General features: G+C 45.8%; 2 protein-coding genes across 2 annotated transcripts; one reads left to right on the top strand and one right to left on the bottom strand.

The window, feature by feature from the left end:
• Nucleotides 1-1103: 1103 nt before the first annotated feature.
• Nucleotides 1104-9185, bottom strand: rab22a (RAB22A, member RAS oncogene family). The gene is made up of 7 exons (XM_037490059.2): nucleotides 9043-9185; nucleotides 8264-8343; nucleotides 7676-7757; nucleotides 5190-5261; nucleotides 4675-4781; nucleotides 4246-4355; nucleotides 1104-3642 (listed from the first exon to the last, which is right to left on the bottom strand). Exons 1-7 carry the CDS (start codon nucleotides 9076-9078, stop codon nucleotides 3548-3550), a joined length of 582 nt encoding a protein of 193 aa, XP_037345956.1. The 5' UTR covers nucleotides 9079-9185; the 3' UTR covers nucleotides 1104-3547.
• A 337-nt stretch (nucleotides 9186-9522) lies between these two features.
• ppp4r1l (protein phosphatase 4, regulatory subunit 1-like) lies at nucleotides 9523-21226 on the top strand. Its single transcript, XM_037490057.2, has 20 exons — nucleotides 9523-9653; nucleotides 10976-11020; nucleotides 11493-11622; nucleotides 12642-12748; nucleotides 12946-13088; nucleotides 13228-13374; nucleotides 13684-13791; nucleotides 15094-15159; nucleotides 15304-15462; nucleotides 16006-16130; nucleotides 16228-16742; nucleotides 16835-17127; nucleotides 17356-17463; nucleotides 17542-17727; nucleotides 18924-19085; nucleotides 19202-19302; nucleotides 19395-19515; nucleotides 19605-19739; nucleotides 19955-20096; nucleotides 20290-21226. Exons 1-20 carry the CDS (start codon nucleotides 9647-9649, stop codon nucleotides 20433-20435), a joined length of 2946 nt encoding a protein of 981 aa, XP_037345954.2. The 5' UTR covers nucleotides 9523-9646; the 3' UTR covers nucleotides 20436-21226.
• The last annotated feature ends 73 nt before the right edge of the window (nucleotides 21227-21299 follow it).

The following is a 21299-nucleotide window of genomic DNA, read 5'->3' as shown; positions in this document are numbered from 1 at the left end:
AAGATATTTATGTTGTGTTAATATCGTGAATCTGCAAAGTAACTACTTACTTAAGCTGTAGAATACATTTAGTGGAGTAAAATATAAATAATATTGGCGTATAAAGGAGCGTGAATTAGAAATACGGAAAGTGCAAGTCATTTTAATTACATACAGTATTAGAGTAAATTTAGTTTAGTTAAAGTCAAATAAATCCATTAGTAAGTATTTTTAAACAAAATGTTATGGCAATACCACATGTAATTTCCCAATTTAAAGACTTGGCTTTCAATACATATTATTTAATAGAAGTTAAGTTTGATGATTAAGTTTCTTTCTAACTTATTACATTTAACCAGCTTGAAATATTTTAAAGTAGATGGCACATCCGTATTGGGATTAATGTTGGGGGGGAAATCAGAAGCATCCAAGAAAATTTAAATTCTTATTACATTAACATTTACATTAAAAAGTATAGCATCTTGGTTTGTTAATTCTCTCACTATGAAGTTTTGAAGTAATAACGATGGCTCCATTCCATTTAAATGGATCAATGAACCAGTGTGCACAATGCAAGGGATTGAGCATCTAAATGCTTACACATTCATTATTAATGTTATTGTTAAAGTTATTAGTTACATCTGTGTTGTAAAGCAGCATGAAGTTAGACCACGTGAAACATTCCTGGATGGAAAGGAAAGCTGCTTTAAGGCAACCATCCTTTGGAATGATGCCTGTGTGTCTGTCAGTGAACCTCGGATTCATTTCATAAATCAAGGTTCTTTTCACCTGTCAAGCTGAACTTTTTTCTAGCTCCCGTGTTCTCACACTGCCGTGCGATACTTCATTATTACGCGTTCAGGAGTTTGCAGGAATATTGTTTTCACATTTTGGTTCAGCTGGAGATCAGGAGGTCGTCATGTGAGCGTTCTGCCCTCTCAGCACCTTTCAAAGTGCAGTGAAAAGTCCGCTGCCAGTCAAACCCGCATCTCAAGTGTCATATTTATATATATAGAGGCAGCCGGCTGTCTGACAACCGAAAAACAACCAGTCACCAACAGCGTTATCAGCGTGTCCACAGGGAACAGGTCCATCTCTCACTTTCTCACACAGTACAAAAAACATCTTTGTCAATCTTTTATTAGCAAACAAATTGACAATTCCCTTTTTACACATTTGTGAATACACTGCGGGCACGTTTTTTTTTTTCAGGCATTTTGTTACAATCAATAGGAAACGTCTAGTAAAAAGCTATATATGGTAACTACAATGCAGACGGAGTAACTTCAAACCGTTTACAAGTCTATTGTGATTTATGTGCAATTTGATGGTATATATTTACACTGAAAAATATACATAACAGATTCATCACTTTCCCAGGGCCAGCCCAAGACTATTGGTATTTTTCAATGCAAAGATGGCACACAATTTGTATCCATGCCTCCTGTTTTAGAATAAGGGGAAACCATTCGCTGTGATCAAACTTTAAATCATTGTCTTGCATTAATAATAAAAAAAAAAGGCTAATTATATTGGGTGTGGTAAAATTGCGTTGGCATAATTTGGCACCATTACTTTGTAGCAATAAGAACTGAGAAAACAGTCAAAACCAACAGAAAACCTCCAGGTAGCATGAAAAAGTCCAACAGCATTACAAGAATCACGTGATAGGTGATAGCAGGACACGGAGTGATGTCAGAACTACTACAATGCAGCTTTCAAAGTACCACATTCCCTTTTAGTTTAAGTTTTGACCTATAGAAGCCCCTCTGCTTTCTGAGGCCTCGTAACACACGAGGTAAATACACATTATGATCTGCTTGGGACGGCTGGAACGAGATCACAGCTCTTCTGTGGAAGCGTTATCCCTTTGTTTTGGTCACATTTACACCTTTGTCATAATGACAACTATTGCACTCTATAAGAAAATAAGATACAGGCTTCACACACAAATCATCAATAACAACAGAGGAACACACAGTACAAATGTATTAACCTGGAAATGCAGTCTAATTAAGCCCAAATCTCTATTTTTTGGCAACTGAAAGGATCTTTAGGGGCTGAAAGGGCTCCAGAGACGAGGATGGATTTCCACAGAATGAAGTCTGTGGCCCACGAGTCGACTGGAAGTCAATCAGGAAGATGTTAACGAGCACAGGATCACAGAGAGGACCATGATACAGTGAGCCACATGTTAGAAGCTAAATAAAAGCTGGATCCACAGTAACTTCCTGTAATTTAGCACAATGAGGCAAAGGAAGTTGGGGTTAAGGAAAAACAGAAGGCCGACCTGGGAAATAAAGAATACAGTAATTCAGAGCAGAAAGGGGGCCGGGGTTCATCGGGGGGTCGCCGTGTCCGCCCAGCGCCACGTCTCAATCGCCACCCGTACGATTTCATCTCAGGCAGGTACTAAAACAACATCGTATGCGTGAGTTCCTACTGATTATGTGCCAAAAAAAGCACAGAGAAAAAAATGTTTATGGGACAATTATAGAATTTGGCAAGACCTCACAAAAATCAGTACAACTGTGAAGGAGCCGCAAAGGATTCGCCAGTTGGAGTAAGATTAGAGCAAAATGGAGCTAAAGTGATACTGTAAAGTGTGTGTAGACATCAGGCTTCAGTTAATTCTATTTTAGTACTACAAGCATCATCATATAACAACACAAACATGACAATGTACAGAGGTGTGGAGCACAATTAAAGGAATAGTTTGTTTCATGGAACACAGCGATTTGCTATAATGGTTAAAGATAACATTCTCATAATTAGCAGGTTAGCTTAGCATAAACACCTGGCTCTGTCAGATATAACACTTTAATTAGTGAGCGTCTTTGTTTCCTTTGATAACTTCATATTGAGCCCACAAACACAGGAATATTCTCATCTATACCAACGCAAACTATTCCTTTAATGTCAAAGTTACTTTCACATTTTTTACAGTGGGATTGCAATTTTCTTCAAAAAACCCATTTGGGATTTGCCTTGAAATGCAGCTTGAAGAAAACATCAATCACACAGTAAAATTGATATTTCGCCTGGAAAATCTATCCGTCGAGATACAAACCCCGATGAAGACTGTGATCGTCTTCATCAAATATTGATTATTGATTACAGGAGTTAATCGTAATAAGACAAATTGTTTGTTTGAGAGATCTCGTCATGAAAAAGACGACAACTTCAGTGCCATTAAAATCATTTGGGGGAATTTAGCCGTTTTTTTTACATATTTGGTTTTAAAGGTAGTAAATTATTACAAATTTACTAGAACAATTCATTTCATTAATCTGTAAAGTCTCATAAACCCAGGGGCAATTTTACATGATTTTGATGTCTACGATAGAAGCAAATACAATTATAGCGACCTTTTTTTTTTTTTACTTACACGTTATTGATGTTTAACATTTTTTTTGTTTTGTTTGTGGTTGAAATGCTACGGTCACTCGAGGGACACTTGTGCGTCCCAGGACCCGTGTCGGCAGAGTTGGGCTGGAAGCTGAAGCAGGCCCGGGGGGCACAGAGGTCGGGTCAAAGGTCACGGAGGAGGGGAAAGTTGCTGGAATCATCAGCAGCACATTCTGCGAGACTCCGAGGCCTGACGTCCCAGTTTGAAAGCTTTCCCTGTAGTTCCTGCTGCGTCGACTACAGGGATGCGCTTACCTTCGAGGAGACAAAAACATTTGTGTAAAACTGATTTTTTTTTGTATATATTTTCCAGATGAACTGATTTCGTTGCATCATCACATGCGAATGAAGAGAACCCAACTGGCCTGTGCTTCAATTTCAAGTTTTCAGTACAGCGGCCTGATTTGATCTGACCGACTGGATCACATTGAAAAACACAGCAAAGTCCTTTAAAACCACCTCTGCGTGGTACCGCCCGATCCAGTCGGTGTCTCCAGGACCACGTTGGACTTACGAGGTGAAAACTAAACATCGTGTTCGGGGACGATACAATACACGAGGCATCGGTCCATCGAGTTTACAAAAAGACATTTATATCCTTAATATCGACTCTATCTGAACATACTACAGAACCAGATCCACTGCCCCCACAAACGTGATCCGTTACTCATTCCAACCCACATCGTCGCTGTCAGGATTCACACAACGACTACACTTGAAATGTTTAGGAACTCGGCCTCCAATCGGTAATTCTTTGAATCTCGTCTACTGGCTTTGCGGATAATTACCTTGATGCTGTGCAATGCTTGAATGGTCACAGTTTGGTGATAAGCTGGAGATAGCAGTAAACCCACTCACTTATCTCTATAAACACCTCGTTGATGTTAATGGCGTTCTTGGCACTGGTTTCTACAAAGATGGCATGGATGGAGTCGGCGTAGTCCTTGGCATCCTTCTCTGGCACTTCCCTGTAAACACAAGAGAGCCTTTCAACACCATTATGTCGCAATATGTGAACAGATTCTCCAATTTCATGCATTACTTGATAAGCATCGAAATGTTAGTCCACAGCGATTATGCTGCGAGAGAGATTTCCCAATTTCAAGGACGGAAATGATCAAAAGCACATGTGTACGAGTCGGGGAGATTGTGTGGAAGATACAGACAAACAAGAATATCTTCAAATACTTCAATGTGAGAGGCCACATTGACCACTAGAACGGCTCCTAACACGCCCTTCAGCTCTTCTTCCTCTCCCATCATCACAGGACACACGCGCTACGTCACCTGGCGTCCGACAGGTCGCATTTGTTGCCTGCGATGGCGACCACGATGTTGGGAGGACCGTGCTGCCGCAGCTCCTTCACCCAGTTCTTTAGTGTTTGGAAGGAATCCTGGAGATGGAGAACATCTGAACAGATCAAGACAAGCGCACGGTGCCTACGAGGAAGGTGGAACGGATTGGTACGGCATTTTGGGAAATATGATTATTTTGGCCGGTGAGCTTTGTTTAGAATAGAGACGAGAAGCCCTGAAGGAACGGAACGCAACCCTTTGAATGAGAACATTGTGTGTTTTGGTTTTTCTTTCTCAAGGGGACCACCTGTGGTCTCTGCTGGCCCAGAAATAACCCAACAAACGGGGAATCATCCATTTCACACAAGATCACTTCATGTGGATCAAACTAAAACATACATAATGACAGTTTTAATGGCGGAGTGCTGCAGGTAGGCGGCTTGTGTTGACGCTTTACTGCACATAGTTAGTCAGTAAGTGGTTGAGGAGGAAAACAAGGACAATACCTCTTTGGTGATGTCATAAACGATGACGGCTGCTGCGGACCCTCTGTAGTACATCGGTGCGAGAGCCCGAAACTATGAGAAGACAGAGAGAGGAAGCAATAACGAGGGGTACAAAGGACACAAAGTGGGCCGAACACAGCGACCAGCCTGTGGACCAGGAGCTGGTCAGCTGGTTCCTGTAGATGACATATCATGGCGGTATAACAGAACCATCCGTTTTGACCCCGCATAAGGTGACCTGTGGGCCTCACAGACATCAGATGCTCCGTTGCATAGGCCCTGGTGATTGCATCACTGTGCTTTTCACAACACTAACTGTGGCAAACGCACAACACAGAATAAGAATGCACAAAAAGAGGCTGGAGTCGCATTTTATTAAAGCCGAGGCCAAGTGTTCTGAGCCTTTAAGCCAAGTGGCTTTACTTAAAATGGAAGCATGGCAAGTCTTCTCCACGAGACCTCACACATGTGGTAGCCATCAAGAGGGAGATGGGCAGAATGTGTCAAAAGCCGTTAGCTGCTTGATATTCATGGAAAACTATACAACTGATCCTAATAAATCACAAAGCCAGGCGTAACCAAAGCAGCGTGTGCGTTTTTTTTAATCCATAGCTGTGTGGGGGGGGGTAATTCTGAGGTGAAATACTTTCCATCATCCAACCTGGATTGAACAACGAGCTCATGAAACCATCCATGCTCCCAGCTCGCCCCCCACCAGGTCCAGACTGAAATAACTCAGCATCTACTGGACGGAGGGCTGAGAAGTGTGAAGGAAACGTTCACTGGGTCCTAAAGGACGGACGGACCCCCCCCCCCCCCCCCCCCCCGATACCGATGGCCCCCGACTGTCCTCAATAGGAAGTCAACAGTGAAAACTCTATAAACAAAATAGTGGGAGTGGGATTTTCATGAATCATTTTTCCATAACATTTACTTTTTCAAAGTACAGGTTTAATCTCCAACATTTTAGCTTATGACAAAATATAAAGATCATAGAAGCAAGTAGAAAACTGCTCACGTCTAAAGGCATTGGAACAGCAAAGTGAGGCAGGAGTCCGTAAATAAATGAACAAAAATAACATTATTATAACCAACACAACAATTAAAAATATGAAAACTGAAAAAAGCATTTAGTACCACACAGATGTAACTTCTTAACAGAAATGTTCCGCATGTCTCCTTGCAACAGGCTCTTAAATCGGGGCTTTCAACAGACTAATAAAGCAACGTGCCATGTAGTGACCAAAGATATTTATATTATAAGACCAACCATCGTCTGACTCCACCTTCCCAACGCGATGGAACAAACCATCCATCCTGAGAGGGACACAGTCACCTCAGGAAAGCCCACATTCCACATAATTATAGTTGTTACTGGCCCCAACTCCGCCGACTGGAATCCAACGGGGGCCGTTTGGCGCAGTCACTGAGGGGGGGGGTGGTGGATGGAGGGGGGGGGGGGGGGGCTGCTGGTGTCGGGCTTCACCGCCGCGGCCACCAGGCCTGTGTGGTCTCCTCCTGCCTGATCGCAGCGAGGCCACAAAGCAGCACCTCAACACACCGAGGACCGCCGATTCATTTAGAAAAACCACAATGAAAGGAGCCTTCCTGTACTGTTAGGATGCGTCGGGGGGGGTGGGGGGGACTCGACAAGCCGACGACAGCCGGGATCATCTGGTCCTGAGATATGGATGGTGGGATGGGATCGGTCTCTCCTTCCAAGTGCAATGGTGCTCGACTCTGAAGACTTTGATAAACCACAGCAGCTTTGTGCGAAAACACACAAAACGTAGCGACGGAATGCTGCTGCTATTTGACACGCGGATGGGAACCGGTTGGGAAGCTGAGAGGCCACACGGGAGGGAAAATGTGGATTTGAGGGGAAGAAAAAAGTGGAGAAAATGCAAAAAGAATGAGACAAAAGAATCACGGAAAAAACAGAATGAAGAGAAACATTTCACAGGAGAAAAGACAAAGGGGGGAAAGCAGGAAAGACTCTCAGATTCCATCTCGTCCCCTCGAGGACAGCAGCAGGGACACGTGATAACAACACAGCGCTGTAGTGGAACCTGGTTTCAGACGTCTCTGAAACATTAAGAAACGATCGGAGCCAAAGAAAAGCGACGCTCTCCTTGCTTTGTGTCTCTGGATGAGGAGACGTGAACCAGAGGGAAGGAAGGAGGAAGGTAGCACTCTGCTGAGAGGAAGGTAGATGTCGCCCCCTCTCGGATGTGATGAAGAACTGCACTTTCCCCTCGTAGCGGGAGTGGAAAACTCACACATGAAGCTTTCTCACTTCCTCAATAACCACGAGGTGGGGCTGAGCAGAACTGTGAATACGCCAAGTCAACCCGATCCGTGACTTTATTTAAAAATTAACCGTCGCGGTTTGTGCAAAGCGTAAAAGTTAAAACACAAGCTTAGAACCCTGCACTTTGTTTATTATCCACCATCTCAGCTTTAGAAGCTCACAGGACAGTACTGACCCGCTCCTGTCCAGCCGTGTCCCAGATCAGGAACTTGTGCAGCTCGTTCTGGTATTGCACGGTCTTGGTCATGAAGGACGCCCTGAGGGGGGGAGAATTATAGATTATACCAGTTTAAAATGTATTGAACTGAAAATAAAGCAATTTCAAGAGTCTAGTAGAAAATAAACCTCTCCTTCCTTTACATCCAGTTGGCGTTATACACACGTAGATATCAGATATATCAGATATCTTAAATGATAACATCCCAACTGTAAGGACTAACTTACATAATATCAATAAGAGTCTGATACTGGTACTTTTAAAGCTGATAACAATATCAGCTCTTAGTATTGATTGTTTGTCAACCTCCGATGGCTCTAAAGTTGCTCTCTTGATTTGACCCACAGCAAAAGAAAACTATTTCACTTATAGAGAAAAGCAGTCAACTTTTAACAGGCTGCAACAGTTTTATTTCTGAATAATCTGCCGGTTATGTAGTACCTTTAAATGTTTTAAACCCTTTACACAAACATTTAACTATCACAGTCGTTGCAGATTCATTTTCCATCATCTCTAAAAAACACGGAATAAGTGATGTGAACTCACCCGATGGTCGGGTTGATGTTTGGGTCAAAACTGTCCTCCACAAATCTCCAAACAATACTGGACTTCCCAACGCCGGTGTCCTGCAGAGACAAGAAGACGGTGCTTCCTGAACATGGTGGGAACCAATTACTGAAAGTATAATCACAAGAGAATCCTCCTCCTTCCTGCTCACCTCCCCGTTACTTTTTCTCTCTATTTACGCGTTGCGATATTTGAAGAAGAGAGACTGGTTTGTGGAGGAGGAGATGTGAACGTGTTACTCATACTGTTGTTATGTTGGAGAATGATCGTGGATGGAAAGTTCCATGTGGAGGATTTGTAATTATCTTATGCAACAGAAAGGTCCTTTAATCACATCTGAGAAGGTAGAACCAGAAGCCTTGATCACTACTGTCCCTGATGCCATGGAGAGCAGATGTTTGGTACCAATGGGATGCTGTCAAGGTAAACCAAACCTGTCTGCACTTCCATAAGCATTGTGCATCAGGGACGATATTACAGAAAGCTAAAAAAGGATGATGGTCTGAACCAAAACAATGAAAAATGCCCAGTTCAGGTTTCTTCTGCACTCGTAGGTGGCCCAAGGTGACACCTCGTTGTACCTGAGAAACAGCACACGTGATTGAGGGAATGTCATGCTGATTCCGCGATGGTTTACTGGAAGCTGTGTACGTGGATAAGTGTTGTACCGCAGGTGAGACAGACTCACCTGGTGTGAACACACCCGTCTATATGAACAGGACCATTAGATGTCACGTTACACATCGACACCAACTTACCCCCAGGAGGCAAACTTTTAACTCTCTCAGCGCCATATCGATCTCCCTTCTCACTCAAAACGGGTTTGTGATGATGCACATTGGCGGGTTTCCTCCTCTGGTTCACCGGTTAAATCCCGAATATTCCTCAAAGTGCTGCGTGTTTCCAAACGACGTCACTTCATCTCGAAACCCCCCCGCGGGTCTCAGGCTGAGCTGCTCTCCTCGCTGCCGCCGCACAAACGTCCAGAAGCGCGTCGCATTCGCCACATTGTGATCGTCGCCGAGCAGCTAACAGCGAAGCCACCGGATCGCCGTCTCCATCTTGAACCGCGGGCCGCGGTCACGTGACCGCGTCGGCTCGCTTCTGTTGGGAGAGAAAAACACACAAAGCCCCGCCGGCTCGTTGTTTCCGCTCAGTTATGTCGAGTTTGTGCCCGAGCGGAGAGTCGGTTGTCGGTCGCGGTTGTTAAAATGTGTACGTATAGATATATTATCTAACCGGTGATTACCAGCATCAGGAAGTGCCTTCAGGAAGTAGTTTTCTACCGTGTTTGAGTGACAGCTGTGCGGCGGTGACAGCCCACACGGGACGGCAGCCCGCAGAGCCGAGCCGATACTCAAGATGGCAGGTAATGGCACTTTTGTAATAGTCTTGTCTCTCGTACTTTGACGCTTTGTTTGAACTTGTGAAGCGGCATCGTGGTCCTTTTAGAGCATATATTTCGGTTAAGTGGCTCCCTTTCCTCTGGCTTCGTGGTATTCACAGGCAAAGTGCTGGCGAAGGCGAGCCAAGTCAAGCGAAAGCGCTGGACGAGCCGCGTTAGCAAACTTAGCACCGCTAGCCAGCTAGCTGACGAAAGCTATTCATGGGCAACGTTATCCAAACGTGTGACTTTGAGGCTACACTCAGATGTACACTTACTTATTACTTACTTATAATCCGACTCTCTTGTGTAACTGCACAGCACTGCACCCTTTAAGCCGTGTTTATTATCGAACTGTTGTCATAGCAAAGGCTAGCGAGTTGACCTAGCTTACGTTAGCCGAGTTGCTAAAGTCATTTTCAGCCATAAGCTGATCAAATCCTCCGTTATACAATAACAAAGGAGAAATGCAGCTCTCCGCCAACATGTTCTGCGGTGTGCTGTTAGTCGTCACGTTATTCACTCCACACGCAACACAGCTGGTTTGATGCGTTTTTGTGGATGGGATCTGTTTTTGTACTTGGAGCACATTCCCCTGCATGGGCAGCAGTAAACACTGGCATTAGCCGTCGCAGCACATGCTTCTACTTCTGGGACTTTACTGTGAGCTCCTCTGTGGACCACACTGCTGCTAGTTATTGTTTCCTCTATCAGAGGATGATGGTAAGAAATCAGGTCTCACTGTAGGATCGGCCTGTTTTAGCGCAACCTTGCAAAATGTGTGGTAACCTTAATGGGAAGTACCTGCTTTGTAGTACACGACACGTGTATGTTGACACCGAAATAACAAATACAGTCATCCAAGTGATCCAACAATTGTTTGTTGTTTTATCTCAAAAAGATGGTTGTAGTTTTATGCAGGAACATTTAATTGTCACAGCAGCAGAAATACAAGGACGGATGCAGTAAGGATAAGCAAATGAAAATAAAAAAAACTTACAAAACTGTTTTTGTCAGAATAAAGTCTGTTACAGGACACAGATACTTGATGCTGCATATGTCTGAGACCATGTATTCCTGCAGTAGGTTGAGTGTCATGTTTGTAGAACGAATAGAGACGATGCATATAAGATGGAAAAGTACCTCTGAAATGAGAGGTTCCTTAACTTTGTATTGGTGGGGTTTAGCCCCAGAATGGGTTTGTCGGGACAAATATCCACACAGAGGGAATGAAGGTGTATCTGCTGAAACGACCAGGGAGTCGCTTGCCACCATGGACTTCCCCTCTTATCACCTTTTTCTTGCAGGTCTATCTTTATACTTTGAAGATGGCCATGATGATCTCGATGATTGTGAGTACAAACTACATCTAACAGCACCTCATTTATTTTATGTGTGTGGAGTTTTATCCGTGTCTGGTAGACCTCATTGACCCATGTGAAATATGGAGCTGTCAACAGTATTTCAGGGTTTTACGCCCTGCTATTATTAGGTGTCATACCGGCCTACAGTCCGTGTCGTCTGCAATGGCGAAAGTGATAGAACCTCGTCTGGATTAAACTGTCAATGCCATCGTGTATTTATGGTTAGAGCATTATATAGAATAATTATTAAGACTTGGAGCTTTCTACTTATTCACAAAATTAAGGAGCTTCATTCCTGACAATTAGCGTGACTCATTTTGTTCAGCACGGCCGTATGATTACTGTGGTGCATCTGTCAGCCCTTGTTAAAATGTCTGCCTCTTGTTGGCATCTGCTCTGTCCTTTTCGGCTCCACCTTGTGTGACAAAAAAAAAAAAAAACCTTTCTTTGTATATCACAGTTGGATTTGATGACTATAGTTCAGAGTGCGACGGTATCCGCATCACAGCCTTCCTCGATGCAGGACAAGACAACCTAACTCCTCTTGGGAGGCTAGAAAAGTATGCCTTCAGCGAGAATGTCTTCAACAGGTGAGCCAAACCCCGCCGCCCGGCTGTCGACGCCACACGTGCTCCAGTAAAAAGTAACCTTTGATCGTAGCAGTACAAAACACTCAGACCTTTAGCTGGAATGATGTTTTCATCCAGCAACAATTTCCTTCCCCACTGTGTTCAGTGTCCACACAGTTATCAATATATTTGAAATGCATTCTTTTTCTACACTGAGGTCACTTTTGTTTTTCATTACTTCTGTTTATTTTTCTTTGACAAAAGGGCTGTTTGGTCATGTGGGCTTTTTATATATCTGCAGTTTTGTAGACGCATCCTAATGTTTAGGATTTCTTTTGAGCAACAACCCCATTCAGCCTTTGCAACAAGGAAACATCTGCACCCAAGTGGGACTTGTAATCAAGGAAACATCTGGACTGTGTCATTTCTTGTAGAAAAAGGATGAGAGGTTGTGGCCAGTTATAAAAAATGCCTTTTTGTGACAAGTCATTTTAGGGAAGCGTTTAGCAAGAACTTTCGCACAACAATTTGGGTTCTGTCTTTATATTTATTTTGCTTTGCCTAAACAAGAAATGTAGTTTTTATCATTACTAAAATGTTTAATGGCTTAAATAAGTAGTACTTAATTTTGCACATGTTGTCATTTTCTTATCTGTTTTATAAATTGTACAGTGGGTGAATCATAAACTTCACAGCGGCAAGTTAACACGTGACCCAATCAAGAGGAGTTTTTTATACTCTCCTGCATTCCTGTGTATTTGTCACGTACCTGCTTGAACTCTGCAACGCAGGAATGTGATCTATGGTTGCAGGGTGTCAGTGTGAAATAAGGCAATAGATTACAAGACCCAGTTTGCTGCAGGTTTTGATGATAAATGTAGTTTTTTTGATTACTTTAACATGGTGGCCCCAGTGTAATGAATATCCTCCGCAAACATTTAACAGTGTGTACGTGTGTGTGTGTGTGTGTGTAACGCACGGCTCCGTCCCGCTGGGTGCGGTCAGCACTCGACTAACTTGACGCTCCCGTTGCTTTCTAGGCAGATCGTGGCGCGCGGCCTGCTTGATGTGCTTCGAGAGTTCAGTGACAATGAAAATGACTTTATCAGTGTCATGGAGACAGTGGCCAGAATGTCAGAAGATGGAGGTACATGAATTTTCCTTCTCATAAATCGAGTCGTCACGTCTCTGTATGAGTGCAGGCTTTTTGACCGTCGTGGCGTCTTTTCTCTCCTGTTTTTATTAAATTCAAGTCTTCTAGGTTTTATTCTTCACATGGTTTCAAGCTCACAGCGCTTGTCGTTATACGTGTTATAACTGTTACAATTGAATGTGCGTACTCAGAGCCCACAGTGCGAGCCGAACTGATGGAGCAGGTCCCCAACATTGCCATGTTCTTGCACGAGAGTCGGCCCAACTTCCCAGCAGCTTTCTCAAGATACCTGGTCCCCATTGTAGTCCGATATCTCACAGATCCAAATAACCAGGTGGGAGATTCCTTCTTGCACAGCGTTCAGCGCTTGTCTTTCAGATCTCTTTTCCTGAGCCATTGGCAAATAAGAGACGGGTCAAATCCAATCGCATAAAGCCTTTGGTGGATTCTCAACTTCCTCCCGTCTTCCCCAGGTGCGGAAGACCAGCCAGGCAGCGCTGCTTGTTCTGTTGGAGCAGGGCCTCATCTCTAAAGCCGATATGGAGACCAAAGTTTGTCCAGTTCTGCTCGACCTCACAGAACCCAGCAGTGATGATGACTACAAAATCGAGGCCGTCTCGGTAAGAAGCCTAACATTTAACAATGAGGGGAAACTGAGAGGCCACGTAGAGTCAATGCCGTTATCTGGTCATCAGTGCAAAGACATGTTCTCTCATCAGTTTTCCAGCCTCCTGAAACTTGTAAAACCTGCTCCTGAAACTCCTGCACTCACACGTCTCCCCTCTTCTCTGAACACCCTGTTTTTGTCCCTCAGTGCACCGTATCTCGGCTTTCTGTAGAGCTGTCGGTTTGAATCAGCAGCTTGTAATTTTGTCATTTGAGCACAATCACGGGTCTGATGACTCCTCTCCGTACGTCTCCCCTTACAGATGATGTGCAAAGTGGTCACCATGCTGGGAAAAGACACCGTGGAGCATCTCCTGCTGCCGCGCTTCTGCGACCTGTGCAGTGACGCCCGACTCTTTCAAGTCCGCAAGGTAACGGCCTCCAAGAGACTTTTTACCAGTTGCAAAATGCTTGAATAGTTGTAGACGCAACAAGTCACAACTGAGAGCACTTTTCTAATCTTATTTTATTCTTTGTGTCAGAATAAATTCAATAACGCTGTGAGTGAGCCTTAATTCATTTTGTGCATCACCACAAACACTGTTTTCTGTGAGGAATGTTTCCTGCCATAACTTGTTGAATGCTTCAATTTTATTTTTACTTATTCAGCACGTTATAATACAAAAATATTAGGGGTGTCAAATGATTAAAATTTTTAATCAAATTAATCAGAATTTTCAGTGGATTAATCATGATTAATCACACCTGAATCCTAACCATTTTTTCTTTCTGAAATGCATACTAAAGATAAATAACAGGACACAGATACATAATTATCATTATTATTATCATAATTATTATTTTTTACATAAATATATGTTATTGATATTTGATTTTTTAATTCATTCCAGAAAATAATCAAATCAATGTTATTTGATAAGTTACAGACTGATTTCCCTGCATGGCTCTAGAAGGGTCTCGAGCCTCTGCAGTTTATCCCACTCTGCTGCGAGTTTGTGCTCCTGCGATGACCAGACATGACCAGACATGTCAACCCTCCCGATGTTTCAAAGCCCCCCCCCGAAAATCTCCCGGACCGACCTTTCTCCCGATTTCCACCCGAACAACAATATTGCTGCACCACCCGTCACTGGGCGCGCCGTTTCAGACCGAACAATAATAAAGGTTACACCTTGAAGTCGAGCGCGGCGATTAGAACGACTGGCGCTGCAAAGAAATCCGCTACCACCCCCATTTCAGTGTGAAATATCCCCATACCTGGGAGGATTTAGATCGCATTGGCTTGTCTTCCTCCGCATCCGTCTCTGGCGCAAACAACTTGCTGAACCTGACGGCCTGACATATGCCTGCAGGTGGCAGTAATGTGTTGTATAGGATGAAGTGCATTCCCTAGAGGAAGAGGCACTTTCCTGACCTGAATAATTTGTCACATTGCGCATGCGTGAAATGCGTCAAAAAAATTGACGTAATTAACAACAAACAGCTAATTAACGCCGTTAACGCGCTATTTTTGACAGCCCTAAAAAATATATGAACTACAGAAAATATGACCTGGAAATGTTAGCGTCAAATCTGACATTTAATGTTCAGAAATTAAACTCCGTAAGTGGCTTATGTAATGATAACGTTATTAGGATTCTAAATATTCATTACAGTGTTTGAAATTACCTTTCTTTTTATTTAATTTAAATGGTGTTTTTTGTGTTTTACAGGTCTGTGCTGCAAATTTCGGAGAGTTTTGTTCTATTGTTGGTCAGGAGGCCACAGAAAAACTACTGGTGAGAAAGTAGTAAAGACCTTTTTCATTTTATTTGACTGGAAATTGTAAATCTTTATTTTGTAACCCGTGTTCTGTCGTTTCAGAATGTCAGTAGTTTCTTGGTCACTCACTGTGACTTGCCTGTTTTTTGTGTTTCTTTTAGATGCCCAAGTTCTTCGACCTGTGCTCAGACAGTCTGTGGGGCATCAGGAAAGCCTGTGCAGAGTGCTTCATGATGGTCTCCAATTCTACCTCTCCAGAGGTGCGACGTACTAAACTGTCCCCCCTGTTTATCAGCCTCATCAGTGACCAGTCTCGCTGGGTAAGACACAGGATCAATTTGCATAAAATGACATGAACATTTATGTGTAACTTCCTCTGTTGAATGATGAAAAGAGTTGTTTTCCTCACAGCTGTGTATCTTCTTTCGTAATAGTGAGAGAAATGTTACAATATCAATATCGGCCTTTGTGCAAAGCAAGTGGGAGGAAAATGTTAAGAAATGGAGAAACACTTTTGCAGTTGCTGTTCTCTCAAATTAGGTTTAAAATGAAATCAATGGGGCTCGAGGCCACGTCAGTGTTTTGGTCTCAAAAGTTCACACATTTAAGTGTAATTTGTACTTTATACATCTGCGTGTGTCCAGATGACATTCAAAATGACACATGTAACTTGGCATCTACTCGTGTTCATGAGGCTCCACGTGGAGCCCATCTCTGACCACACGGACGCATGGTGTATGCGCTCCGTGTTGTATAAACTGCATGTTGTGCCTGTCCAAACCCCCCCCCTACGCAAACCCCCCCGTTTGTGAGCATAGAAGGTACCTGATGGGGCTTTTTCACTGACTGATTTCCCCTCTCAGGTGCGACAGGCTGCCTTTCAGTCTTTAGGGCGCTTCATCTCCACCTTCGCCAATCCCTCCAGCACCGGCCTCCGCTTCAGAGAAGACGGCACCCTGCTAGACGTCCCCAGGTGTACATTGGACAGGTAAAAACCACCTGACCTCCCCTGAATCTTGGTCTTTGTTTCTTAAACTCGTATCATTTATGCTCAGGCCGTACTGAAACTTTAAGTATGTTTTCAGCGAGTGCTCCCTAAACTCTCTGAACTGCTCCGGGATCAGCGTGTGCCACACCGCACGCACCATCGCTCACACGCCTCCCAACCAGGACGGTCGCGCCACGCCGTCCCCCGAGCACGTCTCCGCCGCCGACGGCGAGGAAACGCACAGCTTCGACGACAACAGCTACACTTCGGTCTCCAGAGAGACGCGAAGCGGCTTCACCCGCACCGCCTCCAGCGGCAAGGCCGGCCCCACCACCACAAACAATGCTAAGAACTCGAGAGACACGGAGCAGACGGACCAGAACTTTAACTCCTTCAACTACTGGAGATCTCCTTTACCAGACATAAGCGGCGAGCTGGAGATGCTAAAGAGTGACAAGTCTGAGGTGGGAATGGAGCAGGGCGAGAAGAAAGCGGAGGAGGATAAACCTGATTATCCCGATTCCAAGTTGAGCCCTGGAAAAGCCACCAGTGACCAGATCCAGAAGGTCCTGGACTGTTTGCAACCGCACATGGATGACCCCGATGTACAAGGTGCGTGCAGAGAGAGACGACTGCGTCCAACGTGTTTGTCAATGAGTCTGCGTGTAGACTGAGGCGTGTGTGTGTGTGTGTGTGTGTTTCAGCTCAAGTACAGGTGTTGTCGGCGGCTCTGAAAGCGGCGCAGCTCGACGGCCCGGACGACGACGGCCTGACGGAGCCGGAGGAGCCGCCCGAAGACGACGCCGACAGCCCTCCTGTGGAGAGCAAGTCCGTGGAGGTCCAGTCCGAGAGCAGAGAGAGTCCCACAGAAGAGGAGCAGACGGTGGAGCCGCCTCCGGCCTCAGAGTCCAGTCCCGTCCAGGAGCAAGGGGACGAGGAGACGCAGACGGAGCCCCTGGAGGACCAGGAAGAGTCTCCTCCCGACTCCCCCATTCAGGTACGGGACGACACTCAGCTGATGTGTGCAGTTGTATGTTGTACATGATGTGCTGGACTTGGTTCTACAGAACTGCTTTGTTCCTAAGATTTCTGCCCACCTGCATGTGACGGTTTTGATTTACAGCGGAGATTAAAACCACTGCAACACTACACTGTATCGTATGAGAAAACGTCTTGTCTTTAATGAGACGGCTGCCGTTTGCTCATTTTTATGTATTTTCCTTAGGAGTCTGAATTGATTGAGAATGACGAGGACGAGGATGATGAGGAAGAGGAGGGAGGAAGAGACGACTCTGCCCACAGCCCAGGGTTTGAGGATAAGCCCAAGATCCAGGTCAGTCAGCGCCTCCGCCATCATCCCGTCATCCAGAGGGCGCACACATGCTTCATTGACCTTCTACGTCCTCTGCAGAATGTCATCCCCCAGCAGCTGTTGGACCAGTACCTCTCCATGACGGACCCGGCCCGGGCTCAGACGGTGGATACGGAAATAGCCAAACACTGCGCCTTCAGCCTGCCGGGGGTAGCGCTCACTCTGGGGCGGCAGAACTGGCACTGCCTCAAGGAGACGTATGAAACCCTCGCTACCGACGTGCAGGTAGGCAGAGACGGGGGGACAGGACTCTAAAAGGGACACTTTGGATGGGGAGGGGGGGGCAGGAGGCAGGTATCCCTAGTCTGTGTCTTACCTTTCATGGTGGTCAGTGGTTAATAACAACAAATCTACATGAGAGTAGGGGGGGGCGGCTCTGTTGATGAGCTGTCGGTGTGGCGGGAGGTCTTGGTCCTGATGGACCTCAGCCTCCTGCCGGATGGAAGGGGCACAAACGGTTCATGTCCGGGGGGGTCGGCTACGATGTTTCTGGCTGCTTCAGAGTCCTGGAGAGACGGCAGATTGCAGACTGAGAGGCTGAGACGTGTTTCCACAGCTTCACGTGCTGCTTCCTGTCGAGTCGTTAGCTGAGAACTGATGGAGTTTCTCAGAGTACATTCGTTTAGCTTCTCTCACCGTGTGGCTAAACCTGTATTTATTGGGATTGTAGAGCTTTGAGAAATGTTGTCCTGAGGCCATTATTTTTATAGTGTACTGTCTTTGTTACAAATCTTCCAAGCTTTGTGTGTCTGTTTACTCTGCAATAAGCTCTTATTGGTTGAAGTAACATTGGCAGCCAAAGCGAAATGAAATGGTCTTGAATAATTACATTTTACACAAGATGACAAACTCACTTTCTAAATAGTAGAAGGGTTTCCCTGTAGAAAATAAATGATGGATGAGTGGGCTGTTGTTGGGTAGTTCAGAGGAAGTAAAGCTTTATATCAGTGAGTTTATTCTGCGTCACCGGTTTCTTTGGACAGTCTGGTCACTGTGTATGTTTTCTCCAGCTTTATTATATTCTTATAACTATATTGACGACACATACAGATTGTATGTATGTTTTTTATAGGTATGGAAGTTTTTTTTTTTTAAACAAACATGCATGTTTTTATGTTGTGGAAGGAGAGGCTTTGTTCCCTCTACGCGATGTCCAATATTTTCTATTCCTCAAACCTCCTGGTTCAGCGCCCTTCAAAAACAAAGTCGTTGTGCGACGCTTCGCTTTGTGGCGAAAGAAAAGAAAAAAGGTCTGCTCACTTCACGGCGGCCGAGACGGCGTGGCGACCACGTAGACGCGCTGCTGCTCATTACGCCGCCATCTGAATGTCACAAATCAAACGAGGAGTTTGTACCGTTTCTCAGTAGGAACCGCTCGGCTTGAGATGTTCCTCTTGTTGATCTTTTCCCCCGTTCCCCAGTGGAAGGTGCGGCGCACGCTGGCTTTCTCCATCCACGAGCTGGCCGTCATCCTGGGAGACCAGCTGACCGCGGCCGACCTGGTGCCCATCTTCAACGGCTTCCTCAAAGACCTGGATGAGGTCCGCATCGGCGTCCTCAAGCACCTCTACGACTTCCTCAAGGTGCCACATGAAGCTATAGGATCATACATTACAGCTAGTATGCATGTGAGGGGACAGAAGGTTTTGTGTTGGGTACCAGGTAACTGAGCCGCTTCGTGTGGTTCTTCTTGTTGCAGCTGCTGCACGCAGACAAGAGGAGAGAATATCTGTACCAGCTGCAGGAGTTCATGGTGACGGACAACAGCCGCAACTGGAGATTCAGATACGAGCTGGCAGAGTACGTCTCCTCTTCCTCTTCCAAGCATGTCCAGCTCTACATGTTTTGTAACTGAAGTGCTTCTCCCCCCCCCCCCCCCCCCCCCCGTACAGGCAGTTGATCCTCATCATCGAGTTGTACAGCCACTTCGATGTGTATGACTACCTCAGACAGATAGCACTTACACTCTGCTCCGACAAAGTCTCAGAGGTCAGGTGGATCTCCTACAAACTGGTGAGTGATGGCCATGGGATGCGATGGAGGATGTTCTTGGGATTCATTAGAAAGCAGGTGGCAGTACGACATGCGTCTCACGTTCGCAGGTGGTGGAGATCCTGCAGAAGCTGTACGCGTGTGGAGCCGATGATCTGGGCCTGAACTTCATCAACGAGCTCACCGTCAGGTTCTGCCACTGTCCCAAGTGGGTGGGGCGGCAGGCCTTCGCCTTCATCTGCCAGGTCCGTGTCTCGGGTCACATTTCATGGCTCACGCGTCCGATCAGCATCTGTTTGACCTTCATGAACAGATGTGCAAATGAATAGTTAATCCCACTCTGACCCGTCATCAGGAGTCTTTGTGGTCATGAGGCTTTCCGTGTCTGGTCCGACTCTTTCAGGCCTCCCTCTTTAGCATCAGAGTGACCTTGTGTGTGTGTTTCTGGTACCATCTGCAGGCCATCGTGGAGGAGGACTGCATGCCCATGGAGCAGTTTGGCCAGCACCTCCTGCCCAGCCTGCTCAGCCTCTCCTCGGACCCGGTGGCCAATGTGCGCGTCCTGGTGGCCAAAGCTCTCAGGCAGAGTGTGATGGAGAAAGGTAAAGTGGGCTGAAGGTTCTGGATCCGTGTTGGTACCTATAAATCCAAATGTGTTTTGATTTTAAACCGGTCCCAAATATATAGTTTTATTATTCCCAACCTGATGAAACGGATTTTCTCAAAAGCAGGAGGATGTGAGCCAGAGGACGTTGGATGTTCCTTCTGTTGTTTGAGTGCGTTCTTTGTGCTCAGCGTACTTCAAGGAGCCGGGCTGTGCCTTCTCTGACGAGCTGGAGGAGACGGTGATGACCCTGCAGTCCGACAAGGACCGGGACGTCCGCTTCTTCGCCAGCCTGGACCCCAACAAAGGCCTGATGGACACGGCTCCCTTGATCTAGCCTCAGCACCTTCCCCCCCCCCCATCCGCCCGTCTACCCACCCGGCAGCACCAGCGCCCGACCACTCGCCTGCTGGGCAGACCTGCACCACCAACCGCTGGGGGGGGGGCGTGTCAGATGACCAATCAGCATGTTCCGAAAACACCAGCCGGGCCGCGTGGTTCTGGGCTCGTCGCGTACTTCTCAGAGGTTTTCCCCCGAAAAATGAGCAGGACTCAAGAGGTTTTGCTGCTTCAGTCGGTGGGGGCCACCGCGTTGGTGCCCCCCTCCACACTAACGCTGACTGGGCCACTCCCCGATCAGACTTTTAGAACTTAACGGGCTCATTTTCTCCAAAGCTAATTGTAAGCTTGATTATAAAATTGCTGAAATGATTTGTTTTTTTCTTAATGCTTCTTGTTTTTGTGGATTTCTTAACAAACAAGCGGGCGAGACCTGCAGGACTCTGACGTGTGCACTAACTCAGGGGGACTCATCTGAACCTAGACAGCATTATGACCTACACAAGAGCAGCAGCTCCTCCATCCCTGGGGAGGGAGGAGGAGGAGGAGGAGGAGGAGGAGGAAGAGGAGGAAGAAAAGCTGTCTGAGCAACAAAACCAGCCGAACCGAGTAGCTCCGCTGGTGTCTCTCGCCTCATTGTCCTTTGTCCTCTGAGATGTCCTCTGTCAGCTTCCTCTTCGACCTTCTTCTCGCTCTCCACCTGGTCTTCACGGCCACTGAAACCACTACTGCTGCACAGAAGGAATCGTGATTCTGCCACTCAGCGTAACTCTTGATTTAAAAAAATAACATATCTCGACGTTTTTGAAAGAACACAAGAACTGTTGCCTGCCCCCCCCCCCCCCCCCCTCGTTTTGTTTAC

Source organism: Pungitius pungitius, chromosome 8 (genome assembly GCF_949316345.1).
Source record: "Pungitius pungitius chromosome 8, fPunPun2.1, whole genome shotgun sequence".
Lineage (NCBI taxonomy): Eukaryota > Metazoa > Chordata > Actinopteri > Perciformes > Gasterosteidae > Pungitius > Pungitius pungitius.
This window is presented reverse-complemented; position numbering and strand designations above follow the sequence as displayed.

What these genes read in the sequence shown, in the direction of transcription:
- ppp4r1l (XM_037490057.2), top strand. An exon ending in TCAGTGACCAGTCTCGCTGG is followed by an intron (nt 15,463 to 16,005) that starts GTAAGACACAGG and finishes TTCCCCTCTCAG; the next exon opens with GTGCGACAGGCTGCCTTTCA. An exon ending in GGATGACCCCGATGTACAAG is followed by an intron (nt 16,743 to 16,834) that starts GTGCGTGCAGAG and finishes TGTGTGTTTCAG; the next exon opens with CTCAAGTACAGGTGTTGTCG.
- rab22a (XM_037490059.2), bottom strand. Translation starts at nt 9,078, where the DNA reads ATGGCGCTGAGAGAGTTAAAAGTTTGCCTCCTGGGG. An exon ending in TAAAAGTTTGCCTCCTGGGG is followed by an intron (nt 8,344 to 9,042) that starts GTAAGTTGGTGT and finishes TTGTCTCTGCAG; the next exon opens with GACACCGGCGTTGGGAAGTC. An exon ending in ACACGGCTGGACAGGAGCGG is followed by an intron (nt 5,262 to 7,675) that starts GTCAGTACTGTC and finishes GTCTTCTCATAG; the next exon opens with TTTCGGGCTCTCGCACCGAT.